This window comes from Leuresthes tenuis, unplaced genomic scaffold (assembly GCF_036924035.1).
Source record: "Leuresthes tenuis unplaced genomic scaffold, fLeuTen1.0.hap1 SCAF_20, whole genome shotgun sequence".
Classification (NCBI taxonomy): Eukaryota; Metazoa; Chordata; class Actinopteri; order Atheriniformes; family Atherinopsidae; genus Leuresthes; species Leuresthes tenuis.
In genome coordinates this window covers 3,491,820-3,514,667 of record NW_027325374.1, presented here as the reverse complement: position 1 = coordinate 3,514,667, position 22,848 = coordinate 3,491,820, and the positions used below count along the sequence as shown (strand labels likewise).

General features: G+C 45.1%; 2 protein-coding genes across 2 annotated transcripts in view; both read right to left on the bottom strand.

The window, feature by feature from the left end:
* The window catches only part of grb7 (growth factor receptor bound protein 7), a 28,625-nt gene extending 16,570 nt beyond the window's left edge, over nt 1-12,055 (bottom strand). The window contains exons 1-2 of the mRNA XM_072374161.1: nt 11,882-12,055; nt 4,386-4,560 (exon numbers count right to left, since the gene is read on the bottom strand). Coding sequence (XP_072230262.1) covers nt 4,386-4,555 — 170 coding nt within the window. The 5' untranslated portion in view covers nt 4,556-4,560; nt 11,882-12,055. The remainder of the gene's footprint in view (nt 1-4,385; nt 4,561-11,881) is intronic.
* A 2,408-nt stretch (nt 12,056-14,463) lies between these two features.
* arf2b (ARF GTPase 2b) lies at nt 14,464-20,698 on the bottom strand. Its single transcript, XM_072374162.1, has 5 exons — nt 20,598-20,698; nt 18,747-18,904; nt 18,208-18,318; nt 17,307-17,431; nt 14,464-16,087 (listed from the first exon to the last, which is right to left on the bottom strand). The coding sequence occupies exons 2-5, from the start codon at nt 18,892-18,894 to the stop codon at nt 15,926-15,928; spliced, it is 546 nt and encodes a 181-aa protein (XP_072230263.1). The 5' UTR covers nt 18,895-18,904; nt 20,598-20,698; the 3' UTR covers nt 14,464-15,925.
* Nucleotides 20,699-22,848: the final 2,150 nt, after the last annotated feature.

The following is a 22,848-nucleotide window of genomic DNA, read 5'->3' as shown; positions in this document are numbered from 1 at the left end:
TAAAAGGTTGTCCTGATTCAGCGTCATTCGCCAAGTTTGTAGGAAACAAACGAGGAATTCTTTGTTGTTTCTCTGCCTAAATGATCCAAAGCAAATAGTTTGTGGATTAAAAGTTGTTATCTTCTTAGTGGAGAACATGACGTATTTCCACAAGCTCCAAGAAGTGGAGACAGTTGATTTTTCTGAATTACAAGAGATGTTCAAAGCAAACAATCTTGATCGCACCAGCTGAGACGAAGTGGACACAACAAACCTGATATTTTCAGGGAATTAATGTCCGACTCTGACTAACTCTGGGATATGAAGCATTTGGGTTGAATGGGAAGGGATAAATAACTAACTGGTATCTCTGTGGCTGCATTGGTTAGAACAGTAAGAAGGTTGCTGGTTCAAATCTCAGTTCTCCCAGTGCATGCTCAGCTTCCTCCAGACTAAAAACATGCATGTTGGGTTCAATGGTGGTTCTGTGTTGGCCCTCGAAGTGAGTGTGTATGTTGTCTGTCTCTGTGTTGGCCCTGTGATGGATGATGGGTGGATGGGTGGACTGGTGGGTGGATGGATGATGGGTGGATGGACTGGTGGGTGGATGGATGGATGGACTGGTGGATGGATGGATGGATGGATGGATGGATGGACTGGTGGGTGGATGGATGGATGGATGGACGGATGGATGGATGGACGGATGGACTGGTGGGTGGATGGATGGATGGACTGGTGGGTGGATGGATGGATGGATGGATGGATGGATGGACGGGTGGATGGATGGATGGACTGGTGGGTGGATGGATGGATGGACTGGTGGGTGGATGGATGGATGGACTGGTGGGTGGATGGATGGATGGATGGACTGGTGGGTGGATGGATGGATGGACTGGTGGATGGATGGATGGACGGATGGATGGATGGACGGATGGATGGATGGACGGATGGATGGATGGACGGATGGATGGATGGACGGATGGATGGATGGACGGATGGATGGATGGACGGATGGACTGGTGGGTGGATGGATGGATGGATGGACTGGTGGATGGATGGATGGACTGGTGGGTGGATGGATGGATGGACTGGTGGGTGGATGGATGGATGGATGGATCGATGGATGGATGGACTGGTGGGTGGATGGATGGATGGATGGATCGATGGATGGATGGACTGGTGGGTGGATGGATGGATGGACTGGTGGGTGGATGGATGGATGGATGGATGGATGGATGGATGGATGGATGGACTGGTGGGTGGATGGATGGATGGATGGATCGATGGATGGATGGACTGGTGGGTGGATGGATGGATGGACTGGTGGGTGGGTGGATGGATGGATGGACTGGTGGGTGGATGGATGGACTGGTGGGTGGATGGATGGATGGATGGATGGACTGGTGGGTGGATGGATGGATGGATGGATGGATTGGTGGGTGGATGGATGGATGGACTGGTGGATGGATGGATGGATGGATGGATGGATGGACTGGTGGGTGGATGGATGGATGGATGGACTGGTGGGTGGATGGATGGATGGATGGACGGATGGACTGGTGGGTGGATGGATGGATGGATGGATGGATGGATCGATGGATGGACAGGTGGATGGATGGACTGGTGGGTGGATGGATGGATGGACTGGTGGGTGGGTGGATGGATGGATGGACGGGTGGATGGATGGGTGGACTGGTGGGTGGATGGATGGATGGACTGGTGGATGGATGGATGGATGGATGGATGGATGGATGGATGGACAGGTGGATGGATGGACTGGTGGGTGGATGGATGGGTGGACTGGTGGGTGGATGGATGGATGGATGGACGGGTGGATGGATGGGTGGACTGGTGGGTGGATGGATGGACTGGTGGGTGGATGGATGGGTGGACTGGTGGGTGGATGGATGGATGGATGGACGGGTGGATGGATGGGTGGACGGGTGGATGGATGGATGGACTGGTGGGTGGATGGATGGACTGGTGGATGGATGGATGGATGGATCGATGGATCGATGGATGGACAGGTGGATGGATGGACTGGTGGGTGGGTGGATGGATGGATGGACGGGTGGATGGATGGGTGGACTGGTGGGTGGATGGATGGATGGACTGGTGGGTGGATGGATGGATGGACTGGTGGGTGGATGGATGGATGGATGGACGGGTGGATGGATGGATGGACTGAGTTCCCAGGCGCCGTACCTTCCAGCAGCCCACCCAGAAACTCTAAGAAGGTTTCGTACTCTGAACTCAACCCCCCCCACACCCCCTACTGGCCACCGAGGATAAACTCCAACCTCTGAACCAGGGAAACTGCAGGGTGGAATAAAGTCCAGCCCCACTGGAGGAGACTGGCTCCAGAACCTCTGCTGTGCGTCGAAATGAGCCCAACTCCATCTAACCGGGCAACTCTCAACCTCCTGCACGAGCTCAGGCTGCTTCCCCACCAGGGAAGTGACTTTCCAGCCAGATCAGACCGCCACGATCTCCAGCTCCAGCTGCTTTTCGTGTTCTTTCCGGTCCGACCACCAAGCCTCTCCGCTGGGCCTGGCTCCGGTGTGAGGCCCTGGTCTACCTGATCCAAGCTTCTTATTACTCACCCAGAACCAATTTGCCTTGTGAGACAGTACCAGGGGCAAAATGCCCCCAACAAAATGGCTCTTGTGAGGGAAAATATGAGCCGTCATGGATGCAAGCAGCTGTAAATCTGCTTATTTAACTGTCAGTCTTATAACTATGAGGGTTTAACTGCACAACAACACCAGAGAAACTGTTATCGCCTCATCTCTGCAGTTTGACAGATCGTTACGGATCGTCTTCACGTTGCAATCCTTCACGATTTATATCGTCCACCTCTAAGTTAACCTGGAGAAGGGCTTTTTAGAGCAATATCTATGTAATTTAAACCCTATTTAATTATCAAACTGAAGTCATTTCACTGCTCTGAAAGATAACAGCACCTACTTTACCTCACGAAATATAAAAACATCCAACTTTTTCATCAACTTGAACTACTTGACAGATGGTTACAGATCGTTAAATCCTTCACGATTTAATATCGTCACATCGCCCACCCCGACCTCCAACTGTGTCCGTTGACTGTTTGAGGTACAATGGGTTCATCTGAGGCGTTTACCGACCAAAAGAAGCACTAAAACTAGCTTTTACAGGTAAGAATGATGGTAAAAATGATCCGTGGACTCATCGGGAACCAGCCGGGTTTGAAGCTCAGAGTTAGCAGAAGTTTTGGTCTATTTAAAGACATAAAAAACATTCATTACATTCAACACTTTAAGCTTTAACTTCTCCGGTGTGAGGCCCTGGTCTACCTAATCCAAGCTTCTTATTACTCACCCAGAACCAATTTGCCTTGTGAGACAGTACCAGGGGCAAAATGCCCCCAACAAAATGGCTCTTGTGAGGGAAAATATGAGCCGTCATGGATGCAAGCAGCTGTAAATCTGCTTATTTAACTGTCAGTCTTAAAACTATGAGGGTTTAACTGCACAACAACACCAGAGAAACTGTTATCACCTCATCTCTGCAGTTTGACAGATCGTTACGGATCGTCTTCACGTTGCAATCCTTCACGATTTATATCGCCCAACCCTAAGTTAACCTGGAGAAGGGCTTTTTAGAGCAATATCTATGTAATTTAAACCCTATTTAATTATCAAACTGAAGTCATGTCACTGCTCTGAAAGATAACAGCACCTACTTTACCTCACGAAATATAAAAACAGATCAGATCGTTACGAATCGTCTTCACATTGCAATCCTTCACGATTTATATCGTCATATCGCCCACCCCGACCTCCAACTGTGTCCGTCGACTGTTTGAGGTACAATGGGTTCATCTGAGGCGTTTACCGACCAAAAGAAGCACTAAAACTAGCTTTTACAGGTAAGAATGATGGTAAGAATGATCCGTGGACTCATTGGGAGCAAAGGAGGAACCAGCGGGGTTTGAAGCTCAGAGTTAGCATTAGTTTTGGTCCATTTAAAGACATAAAAAACATTCATTACATTCAACACTTTAAGCTTCAACTTGAACAAGTTTCACAACATTAAAAGCTTCCTGGAGTTGCTTCACTCGACCGAGCTGCTCTCAGGAAGAAAGTCACGAGTTGTTAGGTAATGTGTAATTATAGCCTTAATACCGTTAAGTAATGACAAGAAAACAAAGCTTTGCCTCCATGTCTCTGTCAACTCGAGGCTCACACTAAGCAAACCTACCCACCGACAGCTCCCAGAGCCTTTAAGGCCGCGAGCATCGGGACTTCTGGCCTGCCGTTTAGTCACCGACTCGAGTCAACATCCTTCTCCTCCTCCAGTCTCATGACTCATAGCCACTCTCAGAATGAATCCGCCACGATGAGTAACCCGTCTGAGTGTTGTCGTACCTGTTTGAGGTGATCAGGATGGGCTGGGAGCGGCGGATGGACGGCGAATCATCCGCCAGAGGAGCCAGGGTCAGAGTGGAGCTCCCCAACAACGCCTCCTCTCCCGAGGACGCCTCCTTCCTCTCTGAGCCATCAAACACTTCTGCCCAGGGACCTTCCACCTCCATCATGTTACCTGGGGGGGAACGAGGGGTTTTAAGTTGTTAGGCCTCGAAGCAAAGACCCTCCTGCCTGTTGGAGCTGCTGTTCTGAGCTCCAGGTGAAAACTACAGCTGACTTTTCTCTGAGAGTGCTCCTCTGCAGCGGGCGTGTCCTGATTTAACAGCACGAACGGCTCCGGAGGATCAAAACAAAGGCATTGTTTCTGTCCTTGAACATGTCGTCCTTTAAACGCTTTGAGGTTTAACATTTCCTGAAATATCTGCAGCTTTTACCGTACTCCGACATCTTCAGAAAACATAAACTGAACTTTGACACCTGAGACGCTGTTTGGAAAGTAGCCGGCGCCAAAGCTCCCTCTAAATCCATTAATACACATCTCATATTAACCAAGTACAAAAGGCTAATTCAGGTATATGTGACACCCGTGAAACTCAATAGGTACGACAGAAACATACCGGATGTTTGCACAAAATGTTCAGAAGCCGAGGGAACACGGATTTATTGAACGTGGCAGAAACTCTGGTCACAAATTCACTATTAAAATGGATTAATTACATCATAAGAGAGCCTAGGAGCACCCTTTATCAGCTGAATCTTATTAAAGACATTAAAATGATGGATTATTCCTGTTTTTGGTGATTTATGTTGAGGTTTTACTGCAGAATAAAGTGATTTCATGTTTGGAAGTAAAAACTAAACACGTTAAAAGCAGCGTTCACTTATTCCTTATCCCTGTTTTATGAATGGGGGAAAAAAAGCTTTTAAAGAGGGAAAAACCACCTCCAACCAAATAAAGGGTGAAAAGTTTGGACAAAAGCTTGTTTTTTCTTTATTTTCATGCCGATTTACATGTTAAATTCTCACTGAAGGCATCGAAAGTGTGAATGAGCTCATATGGAATTATGCAGTGAATAAAAAAGGGTGAAATAGCTCTGAATACGTTTCACTCTTTGCTTTGTTCACTCTTGGCATTCTCTCGATGAGCTTCATGAGGTCCTGAAGTGGTTTTCCAACAGTCCTGAAGGAGTTCCCAGAGATGCTGACTCTGCGGTCCGTCTCATTGGGTTTAGGTCAGGTGACCGGAGGCCAGGGCAGGTGACCGGAGGCCAGGGCAGGTGACCGGAGGCCAGGGCAGGTGACCGGAGGCCAGGGCAGGTGACCGGAGGCCAGGGCAGGTGACCGGAGGCCAGGGCAGGTGACCGGAGGCCAGGGCCGGTGACCGGAGGCCAGGGCAGGTGACCGGAGTCCAGGGCAGGTGACCGGAGGCCAGGGCAGGTGACCGGAGGCCAGGGCAGGTGACTGGAGGCCAGGGCCGGTGACTGGAGGCCAGGGCAGGTGACCGGAGGCCAGGGCAGGTGACCGGAGGCCAGGGCAGGTGACCGGAGGCCAGGGCAGGTGACCGGAGGCCAGGGCAGGTGACCGGAGGCCAGGGCAGGTGACCGGAGGCCAGGGCCGGTGACCGGAGGCCAGGGCAGGTGACTGGAGGCCAGGGCCGGTGACTGGAGGCCAGGGCAGGTGACTGGAGGCCAGGGCCGGTGACTGGAGGCCAGGGCCGGTGACTGGAGGCCAGGGCAGGTGACCGGAGGCCAGGGCCGGTGACCGGAGGCCAGGGCAGGTGACCGGAGGCCAGGGCAGGTGACTGGAGGCCAGGGCAGGTGACTGGAGGCCAGGGCCGGTGACTGGAGGCCAGGGCAGGTGACCGGAGGCCAGGGCAGGTGACCGGAGGCCAGGGCAGGTGACCGGAGGCCAGGGCATGTGACTGGAGGCCAGGGCATGTGACTGGAGGCCAGGGCAGGTGACTGGAGGCCAGGGCAGGTGACCGGAGGCCAGGGCATGTGACTGGAGGCCAGGGCAGGTGACCGGAGGCCAGGGCAGGTGACCGGAGGCCAGGGCAGGTGACCGGAGTCCAGGTCATGTGACCGGAGGCCAGGGCAGGTGACCGGAGGCCAGGGCAGGTGACCGGAGGCCAGGGCAGGTGACCGGAGGCCAGGGCATGTGACTGGAGGCCAGGGCAGGTGACTGGAGGCCAGGGCAGGTGACTGGAGGCCAGGGCAGGTGACCGGAGGCCAGGGCATGTGACCGGAGGCCAGGGCAGGTGACCGGAGGCCAGGGCAGGTGACCGGAGTCCAGGTCATGTGACCGGAGGCCAGGGCAGGTGACCGGAGGCCAGGGCAGGTGACTGGAGGCCAGGGCAGGTGACGCAGCACTCCATCAGTCTCCTCCCGGGTCAGACAGCTCTTACACAGCCTGGAGGTGCGTTTGGGGTCATTGTCCCGTTGAAAAATAAATGATGGTCGCTGCAGGATGCTGTGGAAGATGCTGGTTCAGTGCTCCTGAAATTTTGAATAAATCCCCTACAGTGTTAACAGCTAAGCACCCCCACACCATCACACCGCCTCCTCCGCGCTTCATGGTGGGAACCAGGCATGTAGAGCCCAAAGCACAGTTTTCCACTGGTCTGATGTCCATTCTTTGTGTTTTTCAGTGTGTTGCTTTTCCTCACAAGTGTTTTTTAGCAGCTTTTTGACCTCTGGGCTCGAATTAGCTGCTGTTAGCTTGTAATTTCTGAGGCTGGTGACTCTCTTTGTCTTTGACATTTCTTGCCACTACGTCTTGAAGGATAAACTTATATTTTAACCTAAAAAAACGCACACAGGACTCACAACAGCCATTTTGCTTCACCAAGAGCTTTCCAAATAAGATTTTTTAAAGCAATACATGCCAATTCCACATCTTCATGTCTAGAACTTCACTGGATATTTAACGAGCTCAAAAAGCTCATTTACAGCAGAAAGCAGGGCTGTCATAGCTAACGAGTTAATCGAGATGCGATTAATTAAAATTAATTGCATGAGTTAATTTAATGAGTTAATTTTTTTGATCGCGATTAATCGCGGCCTGAGCAATTAGTTCAATAAGTAGGAGAAAAGCCACTAAGAGTTCAGAATCTGATGAGTCTAATGACTGCAGTTTGTCATTCATTTAACTGTCCTGTTAAAGGCCCCGTTCTGTTTGTTGGCTGCTACGTCTTCAGCTTTAAGACCACATTATTGTGGCATTTTATGTGCCGTGTTTTTTAAATAGACATGTCGAGTGGGTCTACAAAGCACTTTTTTTTATTTGAAAGAAGAAATAAAAGATAAAAGACATTTTTCTTTGTGTTTATTTGATTCTAACTCTATGTTTTTAATATAGATTAATCGCGAGTTAACTATGAAAAAATGCGATTAATCACGATTTTAACCTGTTTGACAGCCCTAATCTAAAGCAAACAACGCTGTCTACATTTTACAATCACAGTATCAAGAATGTTTACATGCAAACCAGCTCATAAGAGGGAATACGCGAAAGATTAGAGAGCAGAAATGTGCTTCCAACTAACTGAGCAGAAACAAACTCTGAAACAAACAACCAGCACTGAGAGGATCGTGAACAACCGAGTTAAAACTGGGACAGACCAGGTTCTGGAACCATTCCTAAATTACACCGAGAAGCTTTTTCTTATTGTTATCTGCAAGAAAAACAGGTTTCATATCAGTGGATGCAGGCACAGATGTATCGTCACGGCCTTCTTTCTGGAAACTAGCTTCTACTTAAAAACCTTAAAAAAAACATTTCCATTCCTCATGTCTAGTCCAAAATACACAGAAAATGTCAAATTAAAGATATTGTTTCAATCTGCAGCAAAACACGCTCTCATTTGGTGGAAATTGTTTCCAGAACACGAGAAAGAAGATGCAGAAAGTGTAAATGAGATGATTTAATTTGGTCTTTGACAGCAAATCAAACTCTGTTTTTATTCATCTGTCAGTTAAAAGATTAGATTTATTTAAATTATAACCTATAATAAAACAAAATAAAAGGTTTCTGATAAACTAATAAAAATTTGATTATAAATAGCCTGTGACCTGTGGTCTTTTTCCTGTTTTATTCAACTTTAACAGCAATTAAAATAGCAGTAGAATAATATCTGTTTGCAGGTTAAACTGCAAAGACATTCGGATTCTTCTCCTTCGAGCCTGAGGCAACGCGAGCTAAATAACTTTTTATCATAATGCTGATAAATCTGGCAGGTTTTGCAGAAAATTGCCCACAGCTTGGTGTTAAAATGCTGATTTGCTGCAGCTCTAATGAAGACATTCACTGACTTAACGTCTCCATGAGAATTCAGATCATTCACAAAGCTGCCAGTCAAAAAAAAGGGCGTTTGTGAACAAAACAACAGCAGAAGAACAATGCCATGGGTGGGATGTATTTTCCGTGCTCAAAATAGACTCGTGGCAGCGAACCAACAACTAATCTGAACCTGAATTACCAAAAACAGGCTGCAAAACAAGACCTGCAGCCACGAAGCGTCTCCCCACACACCAAACTGAGGCCTGGTTAAATGGCCGAAGCCTGTGTTTGCTGCCTTTTTGCTGCCTTAATGCTGCCTATTTGCTGCCTTTTTGCTGCCTTTATGCTGCCTCTTTGCTGCCTTAATGCTGCCTTTTTGCTGCCTTTTTGCTGCCTTAATGCTGCCTTTTTGCTGCCTTTATGCTGCCTTTTTGCTGCCTTTTTGCTGCCTTTTTGCTGTCTTTTTGCTGTCTTTTTGCTACCTTTTTGCTACCTTTTTGCTGCCTTAATGCTGCCTTAATGCTGCCTATTTGCTGCCTTTTTGCTGCCTTTATGCTGCCTTTTTACAGCCTCTTTGCTGCCTCTTTGCTGCCTTAATGCTGCCTTTTTGCTGCCTTAATGCTGCCTTTTTGCTGCCTTTTTGCTGCCTTTATGCTGCCTTTTTGCTGCCTTTTTGCTGTCTTTTTGCTGTCTTTTTGCTACCTTTTTGCTGCCTTAATGCTGCCTTTTTGCTGCCTTAATGCTGCCTTTTTGCTGCCTTTTTGCTGCCTTTTTGCTGCCTTAATGCTGCCTTTTTGCTGCCTTTTTGCTGCCATGCAGCTCATGCATGAGGCTGTCTGCAGGCCCAGAGACAGACGCAGAGCTTTGATCAGACGATGGGGCGGGGGGGGGGCTGTCAGTCTGTCCCATCAGCACCACATCTGTTCAAACACCCAGCATGCAGCGGTCTGAAAGTGGTCTGAAAGTGTGTGAACAGGTGTATGGAAAGAAGAGAACACCAGCCAACACAATGCATCCGTCTATCATGTCTGGATTAGTGAGGAAGAAAAGCAAAGCAAAGGTGACATCTTCACCTATTTTTGGGGGAAAAGAAACATTGAACAACAAGAGATAAAGAAGCGACTCTTCACACTTAATCAACTGAATGTTGCAGCTGTTGAGATCCACAGGATCGTTTCCTTGAGGCATTTATATGATACAAAACTTTTTTTCCATCCATCATCACCAGAGGCAACAGGTCCAGGAGGGAAACCCAGACATCCCTCACCCAGCTGCCCCTGAGGGGTCCCAGGCCAGGGGGGACAGACGAGGAGCCAAACCACCTTTGATTTTAAAGGGGAACTCCTTTAATTTCTGGCATGAAATACGTTCATCTACTCACTGAGAACAGTTTGGTGAAAGTCGGCGTCCTTCAGAAGATATTTAGATTCCTCGAGCTCCATATAACGGAGTGAACGGGGCTTAGAGGATGCAGCCTCTAAATGAGGCATTATCTGTCTTTATTTCACCAATACTTTAAGAAGAATGAATGAATGAACGTGTACTATAGCTCTGTTAGCTCATAGCTGCTGTGTTGTTGTTATTGGCGGCTATCGGGGGGCTTATAGGGGCTTTCTACACACTCGTCTACTGGGATGATGTCATCGACGCCCACCGCTGCAGCACAGCTCATTCACTCCGGTAAGAACGTCCATCTTACTCAAAGTCGTCGTCTACGTCGTCAAAATCTGATAAATATCCTGCCATGTTGCACAAAACTATCAGCAGCAAACTCTGTGTGAAGTTAGCCGACTGTCACAGAGCACGGAGTGAATAAACTGTGCTGCAGGGGGGCGTGTGGATGAAGTGGTCCCAGTAGAGTGCCTGTGTAGAAATCCCTCCGTTAGCTCTCCTATAGCCGCCAATAACAACAACACAGCAGCTATGAGCTAACAGAGCTATAGCACACGTTCATTCATTCATTCTTCTTAAAGTATTGGTGAAATAAAGACAGATAATGCCTTATTTAGAGGCTGCATCCTCTAAGCCCCGTTCACTCCGTTATATGGATCTCCAGTTATCTAAATATCTTCTGAAGGACGCCGACTTTCACCAAACTGTTCTCAGTGAGTAGATGAACGTATTTCATGCCAGAAATAAGGTTTAAAAATACCGGAGTTCCCCTTTAACTATAATCAACAAACAAACGTGTAAACTTAGTCACTTAAAGCACTTCCAGACTGTCGCTCTGCTCTAATAAAATCCTGATTTTATAACCAAAGCCTCATCGAACAAAACCACCACTGAGTAACTTAAAGACAACACCTGTGCAGTGAATCCAGCTTCTTACGTGTATCCTGATCTCAGCGGAACGGTTTCTGACATTCTTCATAGTAAATGACGCGATCCCGCGCCCGTGCACGCGCATCGTTCCCAGGACGGTGGTCCAATGAAGGGCCAAGCTGAGCTTTAACTGCAGCTTAACTCAACCCCTCAGAGGGAAATATTCCCTTTTCTTCAACCACTGAAAGGGGAAATAACACGATAACATTCAAGTGGAAGTATCAGAGTGGTAATGAATTCATATTCCCTTCCTTCTGCTTTCTAAAGCCGACTTTAGTGTGTTCGCTTATAATAAAGTTAGTGGGAAAAAACCCAACTGTTCGGGGTCAGATTTAAGCCCGGAGAGAGGATCGTAGAGCCGGTTTACACCATCAGATTTCATGCTATCAACCATCTACAACATCATGTCTTTGTTCCGTGGAACAAATATGAAAAAGCATCTCATTTCTACTGATATGAAGAAGGAAAAAAGCTACAAATCTTCATGGCTGAGAAGCAGAAATGGTTCAGAAGTCTTTAATTTAAGCTTAATGAGGCCTTTTTCACTCCAAACAAACCCTGCTTCAGTGAAACAGCGGAGTAAAAAGGTTCCTCCTGGAACATGAGACCTGCTGGGAGGAAACTTGTTGTCTGGGAGGTTAACACAGACCCCGCGTGCTGCTTGACCTCTGAAATAACAGCGCTGCCGTCAATTAGTGCCATTAAACCGCTTCAATCCGGAGGTTTCTGTCAGTAAATGATGGATTAATGAGTCAAAACCCAAAACAAAAGCAGATACAGGTGAGGACCGAGGTTTTGAAGCCTTAGTCCAGGTCAGCACGCTCTCGGGAGGCTTCGTTCCTCCACATTAGACCGCGCACGCCGGCCCGCACCTGCCGGAGCGTCAGAGGACTCACCTGGAACTCAATGTGTCGTCACTCGGCGGGTTTCAGCTGTCAGCCATCGTGTTCGTTTCCTCCTTCGCTGCAGACTTCTTGTTTCTCCTCAAACGTGCAGCTAACAGAGCGGGACGCGCAGCGACGCCAGAGAATCAACAACTGTCCGCGCGCAGACGGGAGGGAGGGAGGAGTCTGTCCGTCAGGTGTGCGCGCTAAGCCCCGCCCCCTTTCCCGGTGCAAACTTCCCTTCCTGAAACACCCGCTTTTCTGTCCTCTCGACGACTTCTTTCATATTATTTTTCACGTGAACGTAAACGGAGGAGCGCCGCGTGCGTCCTGCTGGTTTCTGTTGCTCTTTTCCAGTAATTCGGCCGCTCGTCTCTCACTTTGGAGCCATTTTGTTTCATTTGTTATAGTTTAATTTCTCTTATTTTTTGTCTCTTTTTCAACCTGCAGTTCTTACACATCAGTATTGGCCCATGGTGCTTTTTTTAATCGGTATTTTACATCATTTTTGTGCTAAATTTAGCTGTTTTTTGCATTACTGTCATTTTCCATTCATTTCTGGTCCTTCTTGCATTATTTTCTCATCACTTCTCAGCATGCCATGTCCTTTTAAGCTCTTTTTTTAGTTGTTTTCTGTCTCTTTGTAGTGCTGGCATGTACTTTGAATCATTTTGCATCACTTAGCGTTTATATTTCATGCATTTCTTTCTGACTGTTGATGTTTTGCACAGGTCTGTGCGACCAAAACGGTGAAAGATGTGAGCAGAAGCTGCTTATTTTCCTCCAAACTGGACATTTTTCTTCAGGGAGAGTTCCCTGCATCCCATTAAAATGATTAACATTCAATGGAGATACGGTGACTCATCATTAATATTTGATATTGATTTTTTTCAGGGTGTTTCTCTCTCTTTTAAGCCGTTTTCCATCTTCCTGTGTTCTTGTCGTCTCTTGGTGATCATATTCATCTCCATGCTGTCATTTTCCACCTGTTTTATTCCTCCAAAGACATTAATTCATCTCTCTGCTGTCATTTCATTACCTTTAAAACATAAAAAGACACTTCTAATGTATCAGAGCGACATTTTTCATTCAAATACAAGTGTGAGACGAACACAAATATTTCTAAGAGCTCTCTCATCAGCTTTAGGTTGAATTTGTTACTCCTGTACATAACATTTTTTACATTAATCACAAAGCGATACTGTTCTACACTTCGTTATCAGATAAGCAACTGGCTCCAGTACAAATTCATAAAATAACCCTGAGTTTGACTCATTGGTGCTCGTTTTAAACCTAAAATGTGTTCATTTCATGCAGGAAGGTTTCAGAAGTGGGCCGGTTTCCCGAAAAGTGGCCATTTGTCGCCACCTGGTGGTTGAATGCGGACATGAACAGGTGAGCAGCTCGTTTTTCTGTCCTCACCTTCGGTTTAAGTTTAGCCTGCAGCTTAGTCCAAGTTACACATTTACTGGCTGTAGAACCAAGAAATGAGTCCCTTAAAATAACCGTTAGATGTTACAAAGTGTTCCTGCGTTGCTGCCTGCAGCTCAAGAAGAAGAAATACTCAGAAACTCATTTTAATGGCACACTTTAGGGTTTTATAGTGGGTTCAAGTTGAATTTAAAACCCATTTAAGAACTTCTGTAGCTGCATTTACCATTTTTGAGTATAAATTCCTACATTTTGGGACTGATTTCCATTTTTAATTAAAATATTACACTGATATTGGACCAAGAATAAATAACTTTAAGGTTTTAAAGAGAAATGGATGTGACTACCATTTATTTACCATTTTTGAGTATAAATTCCTACATTTGTGGACCGATTTTTATTTTTAATTCAAATATTACACTGATATTGGACAAAGAATGAAGTAATTTTAAGGTTTTAAAGAGAAATGGATGCGACTGGAAACAGTTTGAGAGGATTTATCGCTGTATTTACCTTTTTTTAGTATAAATTCCTACATTTTGGGCCCAATTCACATTTTTAATTCAAATATTACACTGATATTGGACCAAGAATGAAGTAACTTTAAGGTTTTGAAGAGAAATGGATGTGACTACCATTTATTTACCTTTTTTTCGTATAAATTCCTACATTTTGGGACCAATTCACATTTTTAATTCAAATATTACACTGATATTGGACCAAGAATAAATAACTTTAAGGTTTTGAAGAGAAATGGATGCGACTGGAAACAGTTTGAGAGGATTTATCGCTGTATTTACCTTTTTTTAATATAAATTCCTACATTTTGGGCCCGATTTCCATTTTTAATTCAAATATTACACTGATATTGGACCAAGAATGAAGTAACGATGCGACTGGAAACAGTTTGAGAGGATCTGTTATTGCAGCATTTACCATTTTATAATGACGTAAACCCGAGCAGCTCAGTTCTGACCCAAGGAGCTCAGTTCCGACCCGAGCGGCTCAGTTCTGACCCGAGCGGCTCGGTTCCGACCCGGGCGGCTCGGTTCTGACCCGAGCGGCTCAGTTCTGACCCGGGCGGCTCGGTTCTGACCCGAGCGGCTCAGTTCTGACTCGGGCGGCTCAGTTCCGACCCAAATAAGACGTCGCTCCGGCGGCTGTTGGATCAAATCATGTTTATTAATGTGTTCAGGAAATCCCCACAGAAACAGTTTACAGGGGAACTTACAGATTTACAATCATTCTTGACAGAAGTGCCAGCTTTAACCCCCCAGGTTCAACACTGAGGACGCCTGCTGAGTCTCACCACCAGGTAACTACACCCCCCCCCAACAGGTCTACCACCAAGTCCGCAGCGCCACACTGAGAAGTAGTAGCCCGCAAACACCCAGACGTCTGGACTGTTCACAGCTTAGGAGCCTTCATTATTCGGTGCCGATCCTTCGTCCCAAAACTAAACCGCTGAGATTTCAAAGTCGATCTGCCAACCGTTGGTGAGAAAAACCCAAAGAAACAAAACAATAAAACTCGTCAACATCAGTTCAGGCCCTCGGAGACGCTCAGATTTGTCTCGCTGCTCGGATGCATTTGGTTCAGCAGCCACAGAACAAGTAGAAACGCTAGAACTAGTTAGAGAAAAACAACCAACCCACATGTGAAGCTTGTGAAAGCTTCGGGGCGCCTGGTTGACCAGCTGTCAGAATGATTCGTTTCACCGAAGCTCGTCTCAATAAATCCAATTTAATCCTGGGAATTAAAGGCCAGCTACCAAAAAGACCTGAAAAGACGAGAACTGGCAGATGCTAGTTTTAATTTCACTTCCTGACGATTGTTGGCTTGCCTTGTGCTTCACGGTCTCACTTAGTGGTGGGGAGAAAGGTAGTGTTCACTGGAGAACCATTGCTAAGAATAATCTGCTATATTCCAATATAATAATAATAATAAAACAAACAGCATGATTTTCAAATGACACCAGAACGACCGAGGATGGGCTTGTTTTTTTTTTCCTTTTTCAGCTTTTTCTGTTTTTTGAGTTGCTTTGACCTGATACAGGTTAAGAAGCAGTTTACTGAATCTCTTACAGGTGGGTTTGAGGTTAAAATGAACATCTAGCATTCAGTCTACACCGGGTGAACATCTGGTTTACATAGATATGTACTAAAGGAGGAGGGGGGGGGAGCTTGCACCCTTGCTCTTTCTTTGCCGTGTGAAAACCATGCTTCCTCTGGAGAGTAAGGGTGGGGCGAAGGGGGCCGTGCAAGACTGGGAGTGGGGGGGGCAGAGGCTGAGTTTGGTGGATGGAGAAGGGCCTTGAAAACCAGACTGCGGATTCCACAGGTGTGTAAAAGGCACGCCAGGGTTACTCCCAATCCCAGCCAACACACACCGAGACGCCTTCACACCCACACACACGCACACATTCACACGCACACACGCCCGCGCACACACAAGCAGCACAGGCGAGAGCCCCGAGGGTACTGATGGGGGGAGAAAGCAGGGCCAGGGAATGGATGGGAAGCAGAGAGAGAGACAGGGGGGGGGCTGGGTCCGGTGCTGCCGCTGTGTTGAAACAGAAAAAAATAAAAATAAACAACAAACAAAAAGCCAAAGTGGTGGAATGGATCATTTCTGGTTCTTCAGCTGGTTGGAGAGCCAGTCCAGGCCCTCGTACAGGCCGTCCCCGCTGGTGGCGCAGGTGGCCTGGATGTACCAGCTGCGCTGGCGCAGGGCGTGCAGCCCCAGCTTGTCTGTGATCTCTGCGGCGTTCATGGCGTTGGGGAGATCCTGTGGGGAGAAGACGCAGCTTCAGCTCTCTTTACTCATCTGTAACCGCCTCTTTAAGCACTGCTTCCATCTCATGTTCTTTCTAAAGTAAAGGTAAAGCTCACAGATCAGAGTTTAGATCTCACCTGTTTCTCTCTTTATTCATTTATAACGACTCTTTCTCTCTTCTAGGCTACAAACCTACTTATTTCAGATGGATTTTAATACCCAGTAGTATGGTGACACTTTTATATTATCTTATTCAATTTTGCTGTTATTTTACTGTTTTGCATTTTTTCTTCTCTTTATCTATTATCTGCTCTAAAGCACTTTGGTGAAATGGATTGTTGTACAGGGTTGTATAAATAAATTACATTTAAACACTGCTTCCATCTCATGTTCTTTCTAAAGTAAAGGTAAAGCTCCCAGTTCAGAGTTTAGATCTCACCTCTTTCTCTCTTTATTCATTTATAACGACTCTTTCTCTCTTCTAGGCTACAAACCTACTCATTTCAGATGATTTTAATTATGGTGACACTTTTATATGATTTCATTCAATTTTGCTGTTATTTTATTGTTTTGTACTTATTCTTTTCTTTATTTATTATCTGCTCTAAAGCACTTTAGATGGATTGTTGTAAAGTGCTGTATAAATAAATTACATTTAAACACTGCTTCCATCTCATGTTCATGTTCTTTCTAAAGTAAAGGTAAAGCTCCCAGATCAGAGTTTAGATCTCACCTGTTTCTCTCTTCTAGGCTAAAAACCTACTTATTTCAGGTGGATTTTAATTATGGTGACACTTTTATATCATCTTATTCAATTTTGCTGTGTTTTATTGCCTTTACTGTTATTTTATTGTTTTATACTTATTCTTTTCTTAATTTATTATCTGCTGTAAAGCACTTTGGATGGATTGTTGTAAAGGGCTGTATAAATAAATAAATAAATTACATTTAAGCACTGCTTCCATCTCATGTTCGTGTTCTTTCTAAAGTAAAGGTAAAGCTCACAGTTCAGAGTTGAGATCTCACCTGTTTGTTTCTTTATTCATTTATAACGACTTTTTCTCTCTTCTAGGCTACAAACCTACTTATTTCAGATGGATTTTAATACCCAGTAGTATGGTGACACTTTTATATGATTTTATTCAATTTTGCTGTGTTTTATTGTTTTGTAATAAACAATAAATTTTATTGTAGTAAAGCTAAAGTTCACAGATCAGAGTTGAGATCTCACCTGTTTGTTTGCAAAAACGAGCAGCACGGCGTCTCTGAGCTCGTCCTCGGCGAGCATTCTGGACAGCTCCTCCCTCGCCTCATTCACCCTCTCCCTGTCGTTGCTGTCCACCACAAAAATAAGCCCTGCGAATAGAAAACACCTCGATGACCCCAGCAGATCCTCCTTTAATGCTTTTCAAGCTGAAACATCCGTGTTCCTGAGGAAAAGCTCCATGTTTCAGCTGCAGGTTTAAACCCTGAAGTAAATGATGTGGCTGCAGTTTGGAGGTAAAACGTGAAGCAGATTGGGATAGAAAACGCCGCTGTGAGCGCGTCTGACAGGCAGCCGGGACGTAACATTAACACCTGCGAGTTATTTACAGCATTCAACAAAGGAAACTGCTCAGAAAAAACACAAACAAAGCATTTTTTAGTTTAAAAAAAGGTGGAAAAAATGCCAACGAGGTCAGACTGAAGAACACAGAAGGAGAAGGTTTCCAGAGGCTGATTGCACCAGATTGTGAGCACATTTAACTGGTAAAATGAGTGAAAACAGGTGCTTTTTAGGCGGTGCTCTCATCCAAAGATCCACACTGACTGCGTGAAACGAAAGCAGCACATGCTGGTGTGACATCACTGGGCTGGTGATCGTGTCCCAGCAGATAAAGAGGCTGCTAACTAACAGGAAACTACACATCTTCATGTGCTGCTGTGCAGGCAGCTTGCATCATGGGCCGGGAGCAGAAACCAGTTGTCTTCATTGAAAATACATTTCAGGAAAGGAGGAGTCACACAATACGCCCTTTGAGAATTGAACAATGGTGTGTGACTCATTGGCGAGTCATTCTCTGGCTTTAAGATCATCTTTTATGCACCAATGTGGCCACCTATGGGCAGTAATGTACACCGACACCCCTCACCTTGAGTGTTCTGGAAGTAGTGGCGCCACAGCGGCCTGATTTTGTCCTGACCGCCCACATCCCACACTGTGAAGCTGATGTTCTTGTATTCTACCGTTTCAACATTAAAACCTGCAGAAGAAGAAGAGAAAAGCTGCTCAGTAAATGGCACAAAACGATTGGAGTCAACCTGCTGCACGTGAAGCCGTTTAATTATGCCGTTTCACACTTCTACAATTACAAATTCAGCATCTTTTAAACTCTCTTTATCTTTTAAACCTGTTACCTGAGAAGACACACGAGCTAGGAATTGATCTTGGATGCCTTTGTTAATGGATTCAGCACAAAAAAAGGGAAGAACTAAACAATGGCATCGACTATCTGGTCTGTTTTCATGTCTCTGCACTTGTTTTCTAACAACTAATCCTCATTTGAAACCATTTGCTTTGACAGAGTTCCTGTAAAAACTCTTATTTTTCTAAAAACTAGAAATATTACAGAACAAATCCAACACTCGGGCATTAAAAACTCATTTGATTAATACACAAATGCGTCCATACCGATGGTGGGAATGGTGGTGACTATCTCTCCAAGCTTCAGTTTATATAGGATAGTTGTTTTTCCAGCAGCATCGAGCCCAACCATTAGAATTCTCATCTCTTTTTTGCCAAACAGGCCCTTGAATAAGCTTGCAAATACATTCCCCATGGTGACAAAGCTGTAAAAGAGAAGGAAACGGTTACAGAGTGAAACTCGGCAGAGTGTTGGTTAAAGGTAACACGCGTCAGGAGCCAAAAGAAGGAAATAGGAATAACTGGATCTTCAAGGAAACCGAGAATCAACCACCACATTCAGTTGAACCTGAGGCAGGTTCATGGTGCACCAAAAAAGGCACAATGAACAGTGCACGTACAAGCACAAGTGGCATGTTTGCTTAAGCTAATGGTTAAACACTCGGGACAATAAATAAATGAGCTCCTGTGTTTTACTTCCGGCACTAAAAATACTAAGAAATACTGGACAAACTACACTTAGTTCCACTTGGGGATTTTGGGGGGAATTGCAGCTGCATCAATGATAAAATTACATTAAAATATATATAAAGAGAAATAAAATGACTTCAGTGCTGTTCGGCTGCCCTAAAGCCACAAAAATAAAGGCAGGTGTGGATTTAATTGGGTTTTAAAAAGTTCCCACACCCCACTGTATTCCCATTCGTTCTCCTACCAACGTAGAATTAATTCAGCGACCTACTTTGTTTGATTTTAATTTCTTCAGATGCCGTTCAGATCTGGCATCGCACTCAAATAAAACCAAAAGTTATAGTTACAGAGCAACAGATCCTTTGAGTGGACATCACTGTTCAGCAACAAAAGTGCATCCATGAGCTTTTATATCAATGGGAACACGTTACAACAGACAGACGTCTGAATTAGTCATGCACAATGAGGACAATTCAAGGTTTCCTTCTCAGTCATGCTGCAGAAAAGCTTTTTTTAAAGTAAATTTATCTTACTGGACACTGCATGACCTGTGATGCGATCACTGCACATGCGCACATCGACATTTCGCCTTTAAAGAGATATTTTGTGCAGTCCTAACGTACAGGATTTGGTTCAAGCCTTAACATTGCCACATATTCCAAACCATCCACATCTAAATACCCGGTGGGTTCCCCTGTATTGACTTTTATATAACCTAACTGTTACTTCCTATTAATTATTGATCAATCTTGGACTTGACTGAGCACCTGAGAACTATGTGTCCTGAGGCAGCTACCTCGTTCAGCCGGATAAGCTGAACAGCCAACTGATCACTCGATAAGAAAGGCCTGTTCCAGCCGGTAAACTCTGCATTAGCGGCAGGGATAATGTTAGCCAACAACACCTCGACTCCAGACGGAGGCCGTCAATCCGGCCATCATTAAAGCTGCTCTTTGCAACATAAAAAACGGGAAAAGCCTGTTGGTTTTAGCTGCTACCATCACTAGAAGCTAATTACTCTTAGCCTTACTAAGGGCGGATGCTTCGGCTAGCTGGTTAGCCTACTAGCCTCGGTTAACTAGCTGCTAACAGGTAACACGATTCGTTAACGATATACAGAGAAGCGCTGTTTGCAACACATGTCGACACTTTATGAAGACTTCGAATACTGGCATACTATGACAATCGTTGGCAGAACCGAAGCCCAATTCAGTGTAAAACCCGCAGTGACAGCTCTCCGATCTTCCGTTACAGGAACTGTTGTCGCGAGCTAGCTGCGGTTAGCTAAATGCCGCGTCACAGCACGAAGAGAACACCGTGACGTAATGTTAAACTTCAGTTAAATCGAGCTGTTTCAACAGAGCGACAACCCTCACACACAGTGTAACATTAAATGACAAAAATAAGTGCGTTTCGGTGGGTTATTACCTTTAGAAAGACAGCTTCTTGATCTTTCCGTTATCTTTCACTGTCACTCCAAAATGGCGTCTTGCGCAACCAGGGAGACACCGGCGTACGGGCACTTCCCACTAATCAAGCCGCGGCCAATCACAGCATGCATGGTGTAACTGATGACCCGCCCCGGTCGTCCAGCCGTCCAATCAGCGCGGAGGTAGACCCGTGTGTGTGCACAGCGCACAAAATGTCGAGGAAGTGAGTCGCACACAAGTTATTCAAGTTTCAGACAGGCTCTCGGGGAAGTTGATGAAATGACAAGCCAAAAGTTTCATACACTGACTCCACCGCTTTTGATAGTATGTTGTTTACCAGCTTTATGTGCAACTGAAAGGCTCGTGGAGCTCTGTTTGTAGGGCCCCTGAGGTCAGAAGGCCCCTTGAAGAGAGCACCTGTACAGTAGTAAGAGACTGGTACTGTTTACTTAAGAGCCATAGAGATTAGCTGATAGTCACAAAATGACTCAAAACAACACAGAGATTCAATATGACCACAGAAAAAGAAACATTAAAACAGAAAACTCATCTGAAGGTCCTAGATCTTGGTTAGATGGCAGTGAGAGATAATTTGAATGCATATAGACTCAAAATAACCACAAAGAGACCACAGAGATCAAATATGACAGTTAAGCAAGGCACATTTATTTATAAAGCACAATTCAACAGAACACAAAGCATGACAACAAAACAAGAAATAAGTTAGTGAAAGTTATTGATCAAATTAAATCAGCAAACAGCAAAGTAAAAGCAGTGGCGTACAGGAAAGTTAAGGTTTTAGTTGATGCAGATCTGCATTTATCTGTTTTCCACATCTGTGGTGCATAAAAACTGAAAAGAGCTTCCTGGCGACCTGAGAGGTCGAAAAAGGTTCGTAATGTAGCAGAAGAGCTGAGATTGAACCATTCAAAGCTTTATTAAAAGCTGCATTTTACTCGACCCGAGCAGCAGCGTCTGAATCAGCTTTTAAGCAGACCAGAAAATACTCTCAGGAGATAAATGCATGGAGCAGCTTTTCTAAATCACTCCGACACAATAGTTATTTAATTATTCTCTAGGTGATAGTCGGCTGACTTTACAACGGACTTGATATAGTAGCCGAGTCCATGACAACACCCAGATTTCTCTGAAATGAAGAATTGCCTTAAAGTTGCACAAATAAATAGACAAAAAGATGCAAAAAGCGACAAAAAATGTGTACAAAGATGCAAAACTGCCTTAAGAGCCATAAAACTGACAAACTAATACAGAATGAATGAAAAAATACACAGAAGGACTAAAACAAATATGACGTTTGGGGTCACATTATGAGGCAAAGGACCCCCAGGACACATCTGTAAGAGGCCCAACTCATTTGATTGATCCCCTGATGCTGAAGGTCTCTGGGCCTGTTCTCGATACTCGTCCTTGCTTAATTTATCCCTGCTCAGGACCTCAGAGCTGAGGTACAACCAAAAGCAAAGGTTTCCATTGTGTTTGACGCTAAATAATCCGATTATTAGCAGATCTGTTGGGATTTCTTATCCCTGAACTGTTGCATCCCTGCTCCTGAGGGGCCACAATGTGTGGCATTATAGTCTTAACTCATGTTCTGCTTATTTGTTCTTTCCAAAGGTGCTAAAAGCCTCAGATTCCACCATGAGGGAACGACTTTTATCATAGAAACATCTGCCAATTCTTTGGCCTAAAGGCTAATAAAGTCTTTAGGACAACAGTAGAATTGGAAAATATATTGATAAATCTCCATCATCCTTCAGTGAAGCCCATCTTAACATATTTTAATGTCTTTACGCATTAAATATTCAAAGATATTTAGCTTCTTTTTGGTTGAAAAATGTGAGTGTGAGTAAATGGACTCACCCAGCCATGAGGCTGGTTCAGCAGCAGGTGATTTGAAGCCAGATGTGTTCATTGAGGTGATGTTTTGTTTTCTGTGGGAGGAGAAGCTCTGCTGTGAGTCCACATCAGGATCAACTCAACCGCAGCACCAGTTGGACAGTCCAGACTGAAGTATTTCGGTATTTTCAGTCAATTTCTTCACTTTGTGAAGACTAAACTTTGACGAGGAAATACGGAACTTTGGACTATTTCATGGCAGAGACGTATTCTAAACTTCTGCTGTTAGTTTTTGTGAATATAAACATCAGATTTCAGCCTCTGTTGTTATAAATTCACCATTTAAAACCTCTCACGAGCCTGAGCGGTTCCGGTCGGGCTCAGATCGGACG

Coding starts and splice junctions, on each gene's coding strand:
- arf2b (XM_072374162.1), bottom strand. CDS start 18,894: ATGGGGAATGTATTTGCAAGCTTATTCAAGGGCCTGTTTGGCAAAAAA. Junction 18,319..18,746: donor CACCACCATTCCCACCATCG/GTATGGACGCAT, acceptor CTTCTTCTGCAG/GTTTTAATGTTGAAACGGTA. Junction 16,088..17,306: donor TCGTTTTTGCAAACAAACAG/GTGAGATCTCAA, acceptor TTCTCCCCACAG/GATCTCCCCAACGCCATGAA.